We start from the raw sequence: 15,387 nt of genomic DNA on the forward strand, positions 1-15,387 counted from the left end.
ATCTGATTCGAATATAAATTCAAGAAATAATAAAGTAGGAAACTGGTTTGAAAAAATTGAAAAAAAAAACTTTGGTAAACCTATAAAATTCAATTCAAGAGTAATTTACCAAAAATTTAGTTCACTTAACTTGCTTTTTTTTTTACTCAGTTCAAAACTGTTTAATTTCAAATCAGTTTGATTTCGATTTATAATTTTTTCAAAACTAAAAATTTGATTCAGTTTAAATTCATATCAAACCGATTATCCAAAATTGGTTTTAAGCACTTCATAGGTGACACATATTTTGCACAAAAGTTATACTTACTTTATTACAAGTCATTGTTGATTTACCCATTGTATTTACTAAGTTGTAACGCAGAGTACATCCAATGAATCATATCGCTCATACCAGGATCAGGCCTCCGCTATCACAACAAATCTCCTTGCAAATCCAGATCCCAATAAAAACTTCAATTTTGTGTCCTTATCTTATAGTTATGTTTATGTTTTAGTAGGGACTAATTCTCAACAGGATGCACATTTTCGGCCCCGAAATAAATTTTTAATGTTTCATTTTTATTGCCTTCTTATCATGCCACCACATTTCCTCCTAATATGCAGGGTCTAGCTCGATGATACATAAAAACCTGAAAAAGCGATTCATCTTTTAAAGTTACCAATTTAAGACAACTAGATGAACATGATAATTTTCCTGACAAATTTCCATTCAACAATCACCATTATTTCATACGATTGAAAGAATAAATGAATCATAATGTTGACAAAATTCGAGACGAAGAGTAACAGAGTGAAGGGTCTGAGTTTTCACTGCAAGAGGCCATGGATCTTGGCTAGTCTTCACAGTGGGGTGATCCAGATGTGGGATTACAGGATGGGCACGTTAGTCGATCGGTTTGATGAGCACGATGGACCCGTCCGGAGTGTCCAGTTTCACAGGTCTCAGCCTCTGTTTGTTTCAGGAAGTGACGATTATAAAATCAAGGTGTGGAATTATAAATTACACAGGTGTTTGTTTACTCTTACTGGCCACCTTGATTATGTTCGAACCGTTGAATTTCATCAAGAATATCCTTGGATTGTCAGTGCCAGCGATGACCAAAGTATCAGAATTTGGAACTGGCAATCACGTACCTGTCTTTCTGTACTAACCGGGCACAATCATTATGTAATGTGTGCATTGTTTCATCCTATTGACGACCTGATTGTTTCAGCGTCCCTGGATCAAACAATTCGTGTGTGGGATATCATGCGATTGAAACAATTAGGCCGGATGAACAACGATTTGTTTGGCGGGTTTGATGCAGTTGTTAAGTATGTTTTAGAGGGCCATGATCGAGGAGTTAACTGGGCATCTTTCCATCCCACTCTTCCTTTAATTGTCTCAGCAGCCGATGATCACCAAGTCAAAATTTGGCGGATGAATGGTGGGTTTTTTTAAAAAAAAAAAAAAAATCTCTGGTATATTTAACAGAGGAAAAGAGCCCTCCAATTTTTAACTTGTTCTTCTATGTTGTGGCTTTCTTGTTTCAGATTCAAAGGCTTGGGAAGTGGACACTTTGAGAGGGCACATAAACAATGTATCGTGTGCTATATTCCACGCCAGGCAGGATATTATAGTGTCCAATTCGGAAGATAGGAGTATTCGTATTTGGGATGCTACAAAGAGGACTTGTGTTCAGACTTTTTGGAGGGAACATGACAGGTTTTGGATTCTCGCATCACATCCCGAGAAGAATTTACTTGCTGCTGGACATGATAATGGGTTGATTGTTTTTAAATTGGAGAGAGAACGGCCTGCTTTTTCTGTGAGTGGTGATTATATGTTTCATGTCAAAGATCGATTCCTGCGCTGTTACAAATTCTCAACTCAGACTGACGGTCAGGTAATCTTGATTAGAAGGCCTGCTACTACTAGCTTAACTCCAGTGGCAAGAAGGCTTTCTTATAACCCTACTGAGAATGCTGTTTTAATCTGTTCTGATGTGGATGGGGGGTCCTATGAACTTTACACTATACCTAAAGAAAGCTATGGCATGGGTGAGATGATTCAGGAGGTGAAAAGAGGTATGGGAGGATCAGCTGTTTTCGTGGCTCGAAATCGGTTTGCTGTTTTAGATAAGAGCTGCAACCAAGTTCTTCTCAAGAACCTTAAGAATGAGATTGTAAAGAGGATTGTGCTTCCTGTCATTGTGGATGTAATATTTTATGCTGGAACTGGAAGCCTGCTGTGCAGAACAGATGACAGAGTGTTTATTTTTGATCTCCAGCAGAGGATTATTCTTGCGGAGCTTCAAACACTTTTTGTTAGGGATGTTGTTTGGTCAAATGATATGGAGAATGTTGCTTTGTTGTGCAAACATTCGATAGGGATAGCCAGTAAGAAGCTTGTGCATCAATGTATTCTCTGTGAGACAGTCAGGATAAAAAGTGGAGCTTGGGATGAGAATGGTGTCTTCATATATACTACTCTGAATCACATCAAATACTGCCTTCCAAATGGAGACAGCGGAATTATCAGGACTCTTGATGCCCCAGTTTACATAACGAAAGTTTCTAGAGACAACATATATTGTTTGGACCGAGATGGGAAAAATCACGCCATTGTCATTGATGCTACTGAATATCTCTTCAAGCTGTCTCTCCTGAAGAAGAGATACGACCTGGTTATGGGCATGATTAGGAGCTCGAATCTATGCGGGCAAGCCATGATTGCATATCTGAAGCAGAAAGGTTTCGCAGAGATTGCTCTTCATTTTGTGAAGAATGAGAGAACACGTTTTAACTTGGCATTGGAGAGTGGTAACATCCAGATCGCTGTTGCTGCTGCAAAGGAAATCGATGAGAAAGATTATTGGTATCAATTGGGCATCGAGGCCCTGCGACAGGGAAATGCAGGCATTGTGGAATATGCATACCAAAGGACAAGGAACTTTGAGAGGCTATCTTTTCTCTATCTTGTAACTGGAAATTTAGATAAATTGTCCAAAATGCTGAAAATTGCTGAAGTCAAGAATGATGTAATGGGTCAATTCCACAATGCCATCTATTTGGGTGATATCAGGGAACGCATAAAAATTTTGGAGAACACTGGCCATTTGTCCCTTGCTTATGCTACAGCTGCAGTTCATGGGATTCGAGATAAAGCTGAGAGCCTGGCGGCCGAGCTGGGAGATAATGTCCCTTCTCTGCCTACTGGGAAAACACTGTCTTTGTTGAAACCACCAAGTCCTATCCTGTGCGGTGGAGATTGGCCTTTGTTGAGGGTCATGAGAGGTATATTTGCGGGTGGTCTTGATAATGTGGGCAGAAATGTGCAGGAAGAGGATGAAGAACCTGCAGGCGCTGATTGGGGGGAGGACTTGGAATTTCTGGACGTCGAAAACATGTCAAATGCAGATATCAATTTGGCATTGGAGGATGAAGAAAAGATTGAAGAAAATGAAGCAGGAGGATGGGAGCTTGAGGATCTTGATCTTCCACCCATGACTGATACTTCAGAAGCTTCCAGCCATGCCAATTCTTCGGTATTCATTGCCCCAACTCCTGGAATGCCTTTAACTCAAATTTGGACACAAAAAACATCTCTAGCTGCTGAACACACTGCCGCTGGCAATTTTCATGTTGCTATGCACTTGCTAAACAGGCAACTTGGTATAAAGAACTTTGCTCCATTGAGACCATTATTTCTCGAACTGAACATGGGCAGCCAGAGTTATCTTCATGCCTTCTCTTCGGCTCCAGTAATATCTGTGGCATTGTCAAGGGGAGGCAATGAATTAGCAAGCGTACGAGGCCCGCCTGCCCTTGTGTTCAAATTCTCTCAACTTGTAGAGAAGCTTAAAGCCGGCTACAAAGCATTTAGTATGAAGAAATTACCAGAGGCCTCACAACTTTTCCTGAGCATTCTCCATACCATTCCTCTGATTGTTGTTGATTCAAGAAGAGAGGTAGATGAAGTAAAGGAATTAATTACCAAAGTAAAAATCTATGTTCTTGGTCTTAAGATGGAGCTCAAGAAGATGGAAATGAAAGACAACCCTGTTCGCCAACAGGAGCTGGCGACCTATTTAACCCTCTTCGACCTTCTGCTAAACCACAGTAGAATAGCATTGGTAAATGCCACGGTTGCATGCTATAAGGCTGGAAATTTCAGTGCAGCCACCAGCTTTGCCAGGCGATACTTTGAGACCAATCCCACCATTGAAAGCCAAATAAAAATCTGCAGGCAAATCTTAAAAGCCAGTGAGAAGAAGACGGACGCAAACCAGCTGAATTACGATTTTAGAAATCCTTTTGTAGTCTGTGGAGCAACATATGAGCCTATATACGAAGGACAAAAGGATGTGTCATGCCCTTACTGCAGTTCAAAGTTTGTTCCATCCCAGAAAGGACAGCTTTGTTCTGTTTGTGAGCTTGCAGAAATTGGTTCTGATGCATCTGGATTGCTCTGTTCTTCTTCCCAGATAAGATGAAAATTGTCGATATCTATCTTTTCACTAACATTGAGGCATTGCTTATGCTAATTGTTCATCTTCCCTTAAATTTTAAACTGCTGAAACTTAACATTTTTCCGTCTAGCTAAATTTATTTTATTTTTAATTTAAAATCACTTGATAATATAATTATATATTAACATACGTAATTATTAGTATATACAATATTATTGTATATTTATTGTCACGTATATAATATCCTCTTTTTTTTTTCACTTTCGAATTAATATTTTTATATTTGATAAAATATTTTAGAAAATACCCATATACTTTGTAAATTATCTTTTTCAACTATAATAAAGGGTTTATATCTCTTACTAAAAAAAGCATAGTCTACAAATAATTGAACGAATATACTTGTAAAATATTCTTATTGAATAACTCAAAACCATGAAAGAGAACTTAAACTAATTTATCTGTCTCAATATGTGTTACATTTTTAGGGTTATGCAACCATAAGTTATAATAGTACTTTAATAGCAACACAAACAACTTCTCGAGTAAACCTCTCAATTTCTTTAATGCGCAATTTTTGGTATGTTAAGACTGTGTGTACGAAATATCAATATTATATCTTTTTGTAATATTATCCATAATTTATTTGGATGTATATACTCAATCAACCATATTATATATCATCCTAACACATAAGCTTTAGTTTGCTTATGATCTGACATCATTTAATTCTTAGAATAATTATAATCATTATCTAAATGACAAAGTTAAAAATATTCATAATCATTTATCTTTATTATTTGTACTCGTCATTGATATTGTTCATACAAGATTTTAATCTTACATCGAGATTTGGTTTATCTCATTGCTTTGTATAGGAATCAATTATCTAAAGCATACATCTCATAGCAAGTTTTATCATGAAATATATTGTTAACCTAAAAAACCCTCCGTCATTGTCCAACTAAAACCATGTCCAATTTTGAATGAAGATAATAGGACGAAAAAAAAAAAAAAGAAAGAAAGGAAAAAGGGAAGAGACAGAAGAAGAAAATGGAAATGAAAGAATAAAATATGGAGGGGAAAGAAATTAATTTAGGGTTTCTTATTTTAAAGTTGAAAATTCAAAATTACCCTTCTTTATGAATGAAATATCAATATAATACTTTTATGGCCAAACGACTATTTCCCACCCAAGGTTTAGCGTTTTCTCAAAAGTCCCCCCTTTAACTATGGAAACACCAAATACCCACCCATGGTCGGTTAGATTTAACCAAACCCTAACGGTGGTAGGGGTAAAATCGTCATTTTGGCTATAATATTAAAAATAAACTAAAATAGAATCTAATTTTGCCCCCCTAAACTTTAAAAACTAAAATTTTCCCCCACCCTAAGTTTTAAAAAATGACAGTTTCACCCTAGGGTTTGGTTTTGAAATCTCCGGCGACCTCTCCGGCTCCATTGCCGACGGCCGCTCCCTCCCGAAGCAACCTCTCCTTCCGGCGATCTCTTTCCTCCCATTTGGAGGTCCCATGGGTGGGTGTTTGGTGTTTCCATAGTTAAAGGGGGGACTTTTGAGAAAACGCTAAACCTTAGGTGGGAAATAGTCGTTTGGCCTACTTTTATACTAGTAAAATCTAACTGAAAATTTTAATGGAATGGGGGTTAGGGTCCTAATTCCCAAACCAGTGGGACGTCGGGATGTATAATGAAACATGTGGGGATTTTCGGAAAAAATCCTTCAGTATTAATAGACAACTCAGAATTTTGTTCCGAAGGACTTATCATTCTTTTATCTCGGGTTAACCCCGCAACAGTTTGAATGTTTTCAAATTCCAGCTAATTGAAAGCGGGGAAATAGTTTGTAGCCCCCATGGAATGTTTTTTTAAAGTGTACCCATCCTTTAACCAAGTACAATAAATTTACCTTTAAATGAGGGCATTGATCAAATAAATGGCATTTAAAAAATAAAATCACCACCCTTTACTTAGAAGTGGGCCTTAGATCCCCTTAGAGTCTGTCACAATTTGAGCGTTGAAACTCCTTAAGAACTGGGCTTGTGAACTTCGGCCTTGAACTTTAGTTCCACAAAACGGGCCTTTTGTACCTGTGATAACCATGTTTAGTTAACTAGTTTTAGGGTTAAATTGGATGAAAGTTAATTGACTTTAAATTCAAACTTAAATTGAATAAGTCAAGCTCAAGTTAATGATTGGGACAAGTTGAGTTTGAGTCAATCTAATTATTTAAATTTAAATCAATTCAATTGAATCCAAGGTAAAAATGTTTTCAAACCAAATTCAAAACTCATCTTATCAATCTCAAACTAGTTCATTTATATTTTAACTGATCTGAAGTTATATCTAGTTTGAACTTGAATCAGATTAAATGTAACTTTAACTCAATCCCATTTTTAATAATTCATGGATAGAACCAAATTGAATTGTGCCCATGAGTTAGTATTGTGTCAAGGTCTAAGGCACAACCCATAACCGTGGGGCGTGCCTCCATGAGTTTGTCTTTTGTAGGTAGGGCTGCTAAAAATAATTTGCATATATCTTTTTATAATTTTTTTAAATTTTGTGTGCTGGCTTATGAACTTTTCGTGTAGGCTCCAAATTGTGGACCGTGATGGCCCAATTGTCAGGTTTAATCTCAACCGATAATGTTACATGTAGTAGCCATATATTAGACCTGATAAATTCCATTTGTCTTGCTAGACTGTGACTAATTAGAATCACACAATATAAAAAATAAATAAAATTTAATGAGAAACTTTAGGGTTGAATGTTGATAGGTTTAGGGTAGTGAAAAGCGGAAGTAGGCACGTGACAGAGAGTCCTGTAACCTTTGTTGAGACAATTTATGTCATGTAACGGCCATTACACCAATAATATGCTTAAAGGGAAACCTATCAATTCCACTCTACTCCTCCCTCTCATCATGTCCCTCACATGCATCCCCAACCTTTTCCTTCCGGACCCACCTACCTCTCTTCATCTCAGTGGGACCATCCATACAAACCTATATACATACATACATTCATACATACCATTTTCGTTCATGTCACATGTGTAATTACATTTTTACCCTTCTCCAATCAAACTTAGGTCAAGATTCTTATGAAGAATTTGTCAGACCTTAATTGAATTTTCAACCCAAGAAAAACACGTAATCATCTTAATGATTATGGTTAATTATAAGAATGGTGGTGATGTAGCAATGCGCCTCCTCATCTTTGACCAGAGATGTTCATAAAGTTGGACTGTCATTGCTCTTTCAACCTAGCTCTGATTTTCAGATTTTGTTCAACTTTCTTCTTTTGAGCCATGCACTGCATCTTGTTCAAAAAGGCCTTTAACTCAGGCATGTTTTGGTTATAATTGGCTATGTTATTATTATTTAGGCCTTTCTCCTTTTTCTATAAGAATAAGAGAAGCTCTTATACAATACAAATACTAAGAGACCCCTTTCAATTTTTTATCCAATGTGAAACACCTACAACTTATACCTAATCTTCACATTTAGATTACAAAGTCTATGACATTGAGAGCCTAAAGAAATTTGGTGCATCTAATTTCCCTTGTTGAAGTCCTAGATATTCAACCTATAATACGGCAAATTTCTTCATTGACTAAACTTCTTAGATGACTTATAAAAAAAATGATGAGTAATTTTGAAATGACAAGCTACAAGAACAACGACAACGTATTCCTACACATGGCTTAAGTTGACATGTAGGTAGAAACCTATTGTCAAGAGGTAGCTATTAATTAAATTATATTCTCTATTATCACTTGTTTATATAAGCAAACAATAACTTTATACAAAATCGAGATCATACAATTATCTTATTTTTGCATAAAATAAAAATTAATTTAAATTTTGAATTTAAGATGATGTGTAATGTGTGTAGTACTACCTCTTATCTTCATAAATACAAAAGACTTAATACGGGTAAGGGACGAAGAATCAACTTAAATTCTTTAAGGGACTCTTATGTAACAACTGTACATAATTTTCTAGAAATTTTTTTTCGAAAATGTAAATAATATAACTATAAAAGTAAATTTCATAACAGTGGATTGAACCACGTTAAAGAATTCAAGCTTGTCATTTTTACTCGTTATCTTATATACTGAACATACAATCATTTCACTAATTTCAATTATCATTATCATTTCCTAATGTTTGACTTAATTTTGTATATTTTTTGTTAGTATATGTAAATTCAGTTCGACAAATCTAAAAGGGAGAGTTAATTTGAGAGTAACAGACAACATGAATTATATTCATAACCCCTTATAACATATATATCATACATGTGAAACATTATCCTTAATGTCTATGATAAAACATAAGACAATTAAATTAGTAATTAAGAGGAGCAAATAAAAGAGATTAATTAGCACTAATAGTGAGCGGCTAGCTAAAGTTAAATTTTGAATGAGTGACTGTGGTAGATCCAAGCATAAGAAAGTGAAGCTCGAGGCTCAAGAGTGAAAGACAACAATATAGCCACACAATTATTGAACTAGCTCCTACAAATTGGTCTTTCCCCTCCCAATTATTATAACTTCTGTCAAATCCCTCAATCTTCCACCCATTTTAAGTTAGGATAAGGCTATGTATACAATTTATATATATAATTTTATATATAAATAATAATATATTATAATATGATTAAATATAATTTTATTTTTATTTTTTAATTATTCAATTATATGATAATATATTTTATTTATATATAAAAATTATGTATATAACACTACTCTTTAAGTTGATATCGCCCTTTGATTTTCCTTTAATTTTTTTGTCACATCCATTAAAATTCTACTTACTCCTTTCACTAACTTTTAGAGATACCTACTCCTCTACTCCTTTTCCTATGCCCATGTTTATTTTTCCCCAACAAAATAATATCCATCCTACCTATGGGGTATTTGGTTTGTTGTTTGAACATGCTTAGCAACATTAAAAGTTAGGTTTGATTCAAATCGAATATGAACACGATCAATTCAAAATTAATTTGAATTTAAAAAGTCAATTTGAGATTAACCAGTCTAATAGTAAAATTCAGTGCAAAATAAATTTTATATTATATTTAATGTAAGCTAGCTTGAATTCGAATGTTTAAATTAATTCAAACTGGTTTATTCAATCCAAGTTAAAAATGACCAAATCTAACCCTAATTACATCAACTAACAATTATTGATTCAAACAGCAGCCCAAATGGTATTTTTTTAATATATATTTTTCAATCCAAAGTAAATTATTTTTTAATCTAAAACAAACCACAAATTCTAAACAATTCGGTCTAATTTTACAATCTAAACTGTTTTACATAGACCTATATTAAATTGAATCCAAAATTATTCTAAAAAGATCGATAAACACGTATTGATCTAAAAAAGAAATTCTATATATATTCAGTTTGGAATACTAATGTAATGTATTATTCAGTGATTAAATATTATTTTATTTTTAATTTAAAATTATCAAATTATATAATAACATAATATTCAAATACTCAATTGAATATCTAAAACTAAATACTTATATATTAATTGGATCAAAAAATTAAGTTAGTAATTGCATTATTTAATAATTAAGAAAAATAAATAAAATTATGAGAGGCAAGGCAACATCAACTTGGGTTTCATCGTACCTTGGAAGAAGGTTTAATGTTTGGTTATTATCCAACAAAAGGTAACTTAGGTTAGCCGGTAGCATAAATCATGGGAATTAAGCACAAATCATCAAAGTTAGGAGCTCCACCAATAAACAAATCAATCCATTTTCAATTGATTAGAGACAGACAGCCAAGAAAAGAAAGCAGCAAGAGTCAACAGTAAAAAAATAAACAGCCTCATGCCTCGAGCCCCTAATTTCCTAATCACAATTAGTCTTCAACATTACTATAATTTAGTCTGTATTTGTCAATGCTAATCATCATTATTATTATTCTATAATAATCAAACTCGGTACGGCGGACGAAATCCGCCGGATCCGTACCCGTATAATTAAATTACTGGAATCCCAATTATTATTTACTGCACCTCCATTCCCATCCCATTCCCATTATTACCATTACTGATGCTAGCTAGGGCGCCGAGAAAGTCATTTTCCTAGCTGGGTATAATTTTATGGAGTCGAGCCTCTTTTTAATCATGCAATTACATTTAATTAATTTTTTTTTATCCTAATTGGACCAACAAATATTAAATTATTACTGCAGAATTATGTGAAAACTTGCTTTCCTTTGACATATGACAACTACTTGCTTTGATTTTATGTAAATGTATTTATTGTGGTGCGTTTACCATAAGTAATCGTGCAATAGTGACCAAAAATTCAACAATTCTGAAATTTGTTTGGCTAATTTTAGCCTTATTGTATTACCGTATGGTGAACCAATGAATTAATTTTTTTTTAAAAATTAGATTAAATGATTTTAGCTTAATTTATTAAAATATTTTTTTTTAATTTTCAACCGAACCCTTTTAAAGTCTTATTATATTCACAAGGTTGAAATTGATTAATTTGATTAAAAAAATTAATTTAATTAATTTTCTAAATGTGAATGAAAGAATAGCGGCCATTGAATTCAACTATATGAATCATGATATAAGCTAACTTAGTCATTCAATCAAGCGTGAATCAAGAAAAAAGTTGATAGTCAAATCACACTGAAAAAATGTGGAAAATAATAAATGTGGGGAGGTCACATTCATGAATCCGTAATTTGAATAATCTTTTGAAGATTATTATTGTTGTTATTATTATTATTATTATTATTATTATACAATAAGATTCTTATAATTAAACACATTAATAAATAAGTCGGTGCGATGCGGGCAAAAAAGCAATTTGGCTGCATTATTTGGTCAAAAATTTGATAGCAGTTGTTTTCACAAATTCACTCCAAACCTACATCAACTATGGATGTTGACCACTAAATCTGTACCGAGAAATGATAATATATTTACATTTGATGTTAAGACAAATCGAGACTATTGGTTCTTATTGATTTAAGTCACGTGAATATTGTTCGGTTCCGTATGAGATTTTTAACATCAGTATTTTTCAGTTGAGAATGATGCTTTTACGCAAAGATACGAGATTAATGAAGATGAAGCTAGCCAATACTCAAGGAGTTTTAAAATATATATAAATCACACCGAATTATTAATAAAGATTTTAACCAAGTTATTTTTTTGGTTCGGTTACCGTTTGACAATATTTACATACTGGTTAACCAAATTAAGTCGATTTTAAATGTTAAAAAAATTAAAAACAATTATTCAATAGACAAAACATCTGTTTTGTCTCTCTGATTACTTGTTTAACAAAATATAATCTCAATTTACTAATTATTTACTACTTTGAACGAATTAAAGAAATTGTGAGTCTGAAATTAGAATAATCTTCCAAAATTTGGAATAATTTTCTATATAAAAATTTGATTCAAAGTGATTAACGGAGAATTCGGTTATATTAAAACTAACTAATTTTTTAATCATTATAACTTAGATTTATTATATTCAAATTAAATTAATTTTTATTACATTATAATCAACTGCTAATCGGATTTAGTCTTGACTTGGTGACTTCGAATTTTTACTGATGGTGCTTTAATACTGTAAATCGATTGACGATCTGGGTTAGGGTTTAAGAGTGAGTCAACGGTGAAATAATTAGAGAAGGAAAATAAGACATAATACAGTTGAAAAATACGAACGATAATTTCGAAAAACCCGATCGGTGATGAGAAACTCGTGGGTGGGATGTTGTGGGAGATGGATTACACGTGTCGCGAGAAAGAGGCGTCTGTGATATGGAAAAAACGAAGAGAAATGTGAGGCTGTATTTATTTTTTAATTATGAATCGATTGCTTCTAGTTAAAAAAAAAAATGTGGAAAATCAATCTTAATTACAGGAACGGTCAGAAAAAGTACCAGCGGGTTTTCCGGTGCAAAGGACGAATAAGGAAAAGCTGATGCGATGACACGTGGATGAAAGGTGACCGTTGGATAAATAAGGAAGGGCGGAGATTGAAATCTTTTTTTGATGAGATTCATTGTAACTGGAAGAGAACTGTAGAGAAGTGCCCAGAGGGAGATTCTTAAGAGTTCCTTTCCTTCAAACACACTCCCTCTCTATTTCTCTCTCACAAACAGACTTTTTTTTTTTTTCTTTTCCTTTCAGTCTCAAAAAAACTAGTAGTTAATAAGAGAGAGAGGGAGAGAGAGGGAGGAGAGAGAGAAAGAGGGGGAAAACGGGTTGGTTTTTGTCTTAAATGTGGATTGTGTAGCAGAGTGACGGTGCAGTTACCATGGCGGCTTTGCAGAGCTCTAATTCTGTGTCATTATTACTTGGAACAACGAAAGAAAGCTAAGTCAAGCAACCAACTTCTCTTACTATTTTACCCTAAAAATAATCAAAATTTTTCATCAAAAAGCTGCAAATAACCACTCCCAGAGCGTCAGAATCAGACAAAATCAGGTAAAAACAACAACTTACAGTCTCTATTAAAAAGCCCAGCTAGGTAGATGATAAAATTATCCGAAATTCCAACCCGGATAAAATAATTCATAGCCGCACTCATCCTGGTTCTAAGTTATTGCTATGGATTTTTGGTCTAAATTGAGGTTGGTTTCAACTTGTTGGTGCAAGAAATGGCAGGGTGGTTCTACTTAGGAGGAAGAGAAGGACAAAGCAGTAAACAGGAAGAAGAAGAAGAAAAAGAAGAAAGCCTTCATTTGTACAGATCAAACGAGGAGATCTACAACAAAGGATTTGAAATATGGCCACAGTATCATCAGCAACAACAAAATATGAACAATTATGTCTCGTTTGGAGTGGGTCCTAGTCGAAGAAATTTCATCAACGATGACTCATCAAGATCGGGTTTTACTGTGACAAGACAAAGCGGAGGAGTAGGAGTAGGAGGAATGAACTGCCAAGACTGTGGTAACCAAGCGAAGAAAGACTGTGTTCATTTGAGATGCAGAACTTGCTGTAAGAGCCGAGGGTTTCAGTGCCAAACTCACGTCAAGAGTACTTGGGTTCCTGCTGCTAGAAGGCGAGAGAGGCAGCACCAGCTATCAGCTTTGCAACGGCAACACCAGCAGCAGCAACAACAACAACAAAATAATCAACAAGAAGAACAACTACAGTTTCTAGGAGAGAATCCGAAAAGGCAGAGAGAGAATCAAGGTGATACTCCCTCTCTTGCCTGCACCACTACTCTTTTACCCATTACTACGGCAGGTAAAGTCTAGTTGTAGTTTACAATACAAACAACCACTACCAAGAAAAAATATACAACCATGATTCAAGGCCTTACAGTTCTTTAAAAGGCATACGGTGAAGTAATTTCAAACAATCCTATTGCTAGACAGTGTTCGAATTGGTAAGATCTTGAGGAATTTCAAAGAATATCTTGCTTTTATGCACGTCTATCACCCAACAAAATCAAATCATTTGCGTGTTGGCAAGTCTACCTCTTCATAGTTGCCCACCCACCTCGTTTTACTTTTCTTTCTCTTTTATTCTTTTCCATTATCTACTGTTTCTTGGTAAAACTGACGAAAGAAGCTTCATGAATTTAGCTTAAAAAAATCTTCTTTTATTTTTCTCTTTAAAATCTAACTAGTCTTTGTTTATACTAAACAGCTTGACTTAGCTTTGATTTATTCTAATTTTATTGGATGGTGAGATTAGGGTTGGAACTTAGTCAATTTCCGTCTGAAGTTAATTCTCCAGCAGTCTTCCGTTGTGTTAGAGTAAGCGCAGTGGAGGATTCAGATGAGCAGTACGCGTATCAAACGGCTGTTAACATTGGAGGGCATCTTTTCAAGGGAATTCTCTACGATCAAGGCCCTGAAAATCGTTATGCCACTGGAGGTGAGAGCTCTCAACAATTGAATCTTATCACGGCAGCCCCTACAATGACTACCACGGCAACAACACCCACCACAACCAACCCTTCTGCTGCTATTGATCCATCATTTTACCCACCTCCACTCAATGCTTTCATGGCTGGTACGCAATTCTTTCCACCCCCAAGGTCTTAATAGGAGGACTAGCTGCTTCTACTTGAGCTTTTAAAGAAGCTTCATTAGTCATGCACCAAATCTAAATTGTTGTTTTATGTGGTTCTAGTAGATCTTTAACACCCAATGAGGTATAAAGCACATATATGAAAAAGCTAGGGAGAATGCATATGATATGGGGATGTTGTTTTTTGTTCGAATTTCAATTGTGATTTTCTGGGTTACATTTTTATATTATCGATGACACAATATTGGCTCGTACTGAGTGTAGCTGTGATATAGCTAGCATGTGGATGTGTGCTTTTTATTTCTTTTTAATTTTTTCTTTTCTGGGTTGATATTGAACTTTCTTTCTGGTTGCGGTTGGTGTTGAACTCGAAGCCGCTTTTTTCCCTTTTATCCGTTTGTTTGCCGGATGAAAATGGGGCGAGATAGGTTTCGTGTATGGTTAAGCAAAGAATTTATAAAAAAAACTTTTTTTTCCCCTCTAAACAGTCTCCAGACTCTGGAGAAAGAATAAAAAAGCTAGCGCATGGGCAACTTTGCTAGCCTTTCTTGCATTGGCAAATGGCTTATTCGTCATTCAAAAGCGAAACCAAAAAACCATATGAATTAACTCATCTCTCTCTCTCTCTTTCTGCGCCTCCCTGCACAACTATACATGCATCTAAATACATACGAAAAAAGATAAACTTGAGCCCGCCCGCATAGTTTTATTAACTACCTGTCTGCAAGACGATAAAACTTATAGCTGCTAGAGTAGACGTGCATGGATGTGACCCTCTTATTAGAACGGTAAGTGCTTCCCACAGCTTATTAGCACACAATGTTTAATGCTTCTGCAAGAATGTGCATGCGAGTTATTTCATAAGTAG

The 15,387-nt window shown here is 34.7% G+C and overlaps 2 protein-coding genes across 3 annotated transcripts; both read left to right on the forward strand.

Moving 5' to 3' along the window:
• Nucleotides 1-757: 757 nt before the first annotated feature.
• Nucleotides 758-4,475, forward strand: LOC123228523 (coatomer subunit alpha-2-like). Its single transcript, XM_044653926.1, has 2 exons — nt 758-1,427; nt 1,534-4,475. Exons 1-2 carry the CDS (start codon nt 758-760, stop codon nt 4,473-4,475), a joined length of 3,612 nt encoding a protein of 1,203 aa, XP_044509861.1.
• Nucleotides 4,476-12,648: 8,173 nt separating this feature from the next.
• Nucleotides 12,649-14,773, forward strand: LOC123228675 (protein SHI RELATED SEQUENCE 5-like). 2 transcript variants are annotated; one of them, XM_044654135.1, is made up of 3 exons: nt 12,649-12,959; nt 13,131-13,727; nt 14,181-14,773. In XM_044654135.1, the coding sequence occupies exons 2-3, from the start codon at nt 13,133-13,135 to the stop codon at nt 14,531-14,533; spliced, it is 948 nt and encodes a 315-aa protein (XP_044510070.1). In that variant the 5' UTR covers nt 12,649-12,959; nt 13,131-13,132; the 3' UTR covers nt 14,534-14,773. The 2 variants fall into 2 exon arrangements, with proteins under 2 accessions (XP_044510070.1, XP_044510071.1); XM_044654136.1 differs by having other exon boundaries at nt 12,676-12,959; nt 13,131-13,673.
• The last annotated feature ends 614 nt before the right edge of the window (nt 14,774-15,387 follow it).

This window comes from Mangifera indica, chromosome 11 (assembly GCF_011075055.1).
Source record: "Mangifera indica cultivar Alphonso chromosome 11, CATAS_Mindica_2.1, whole genome shotgun sequence".
Lineage (NCBI taxonomy): Eukaryota > Viridiplantae > Streptophyta > Magnoliopsida > Sapindales > Anacardiaceae > Mangifera > Mangifera indica.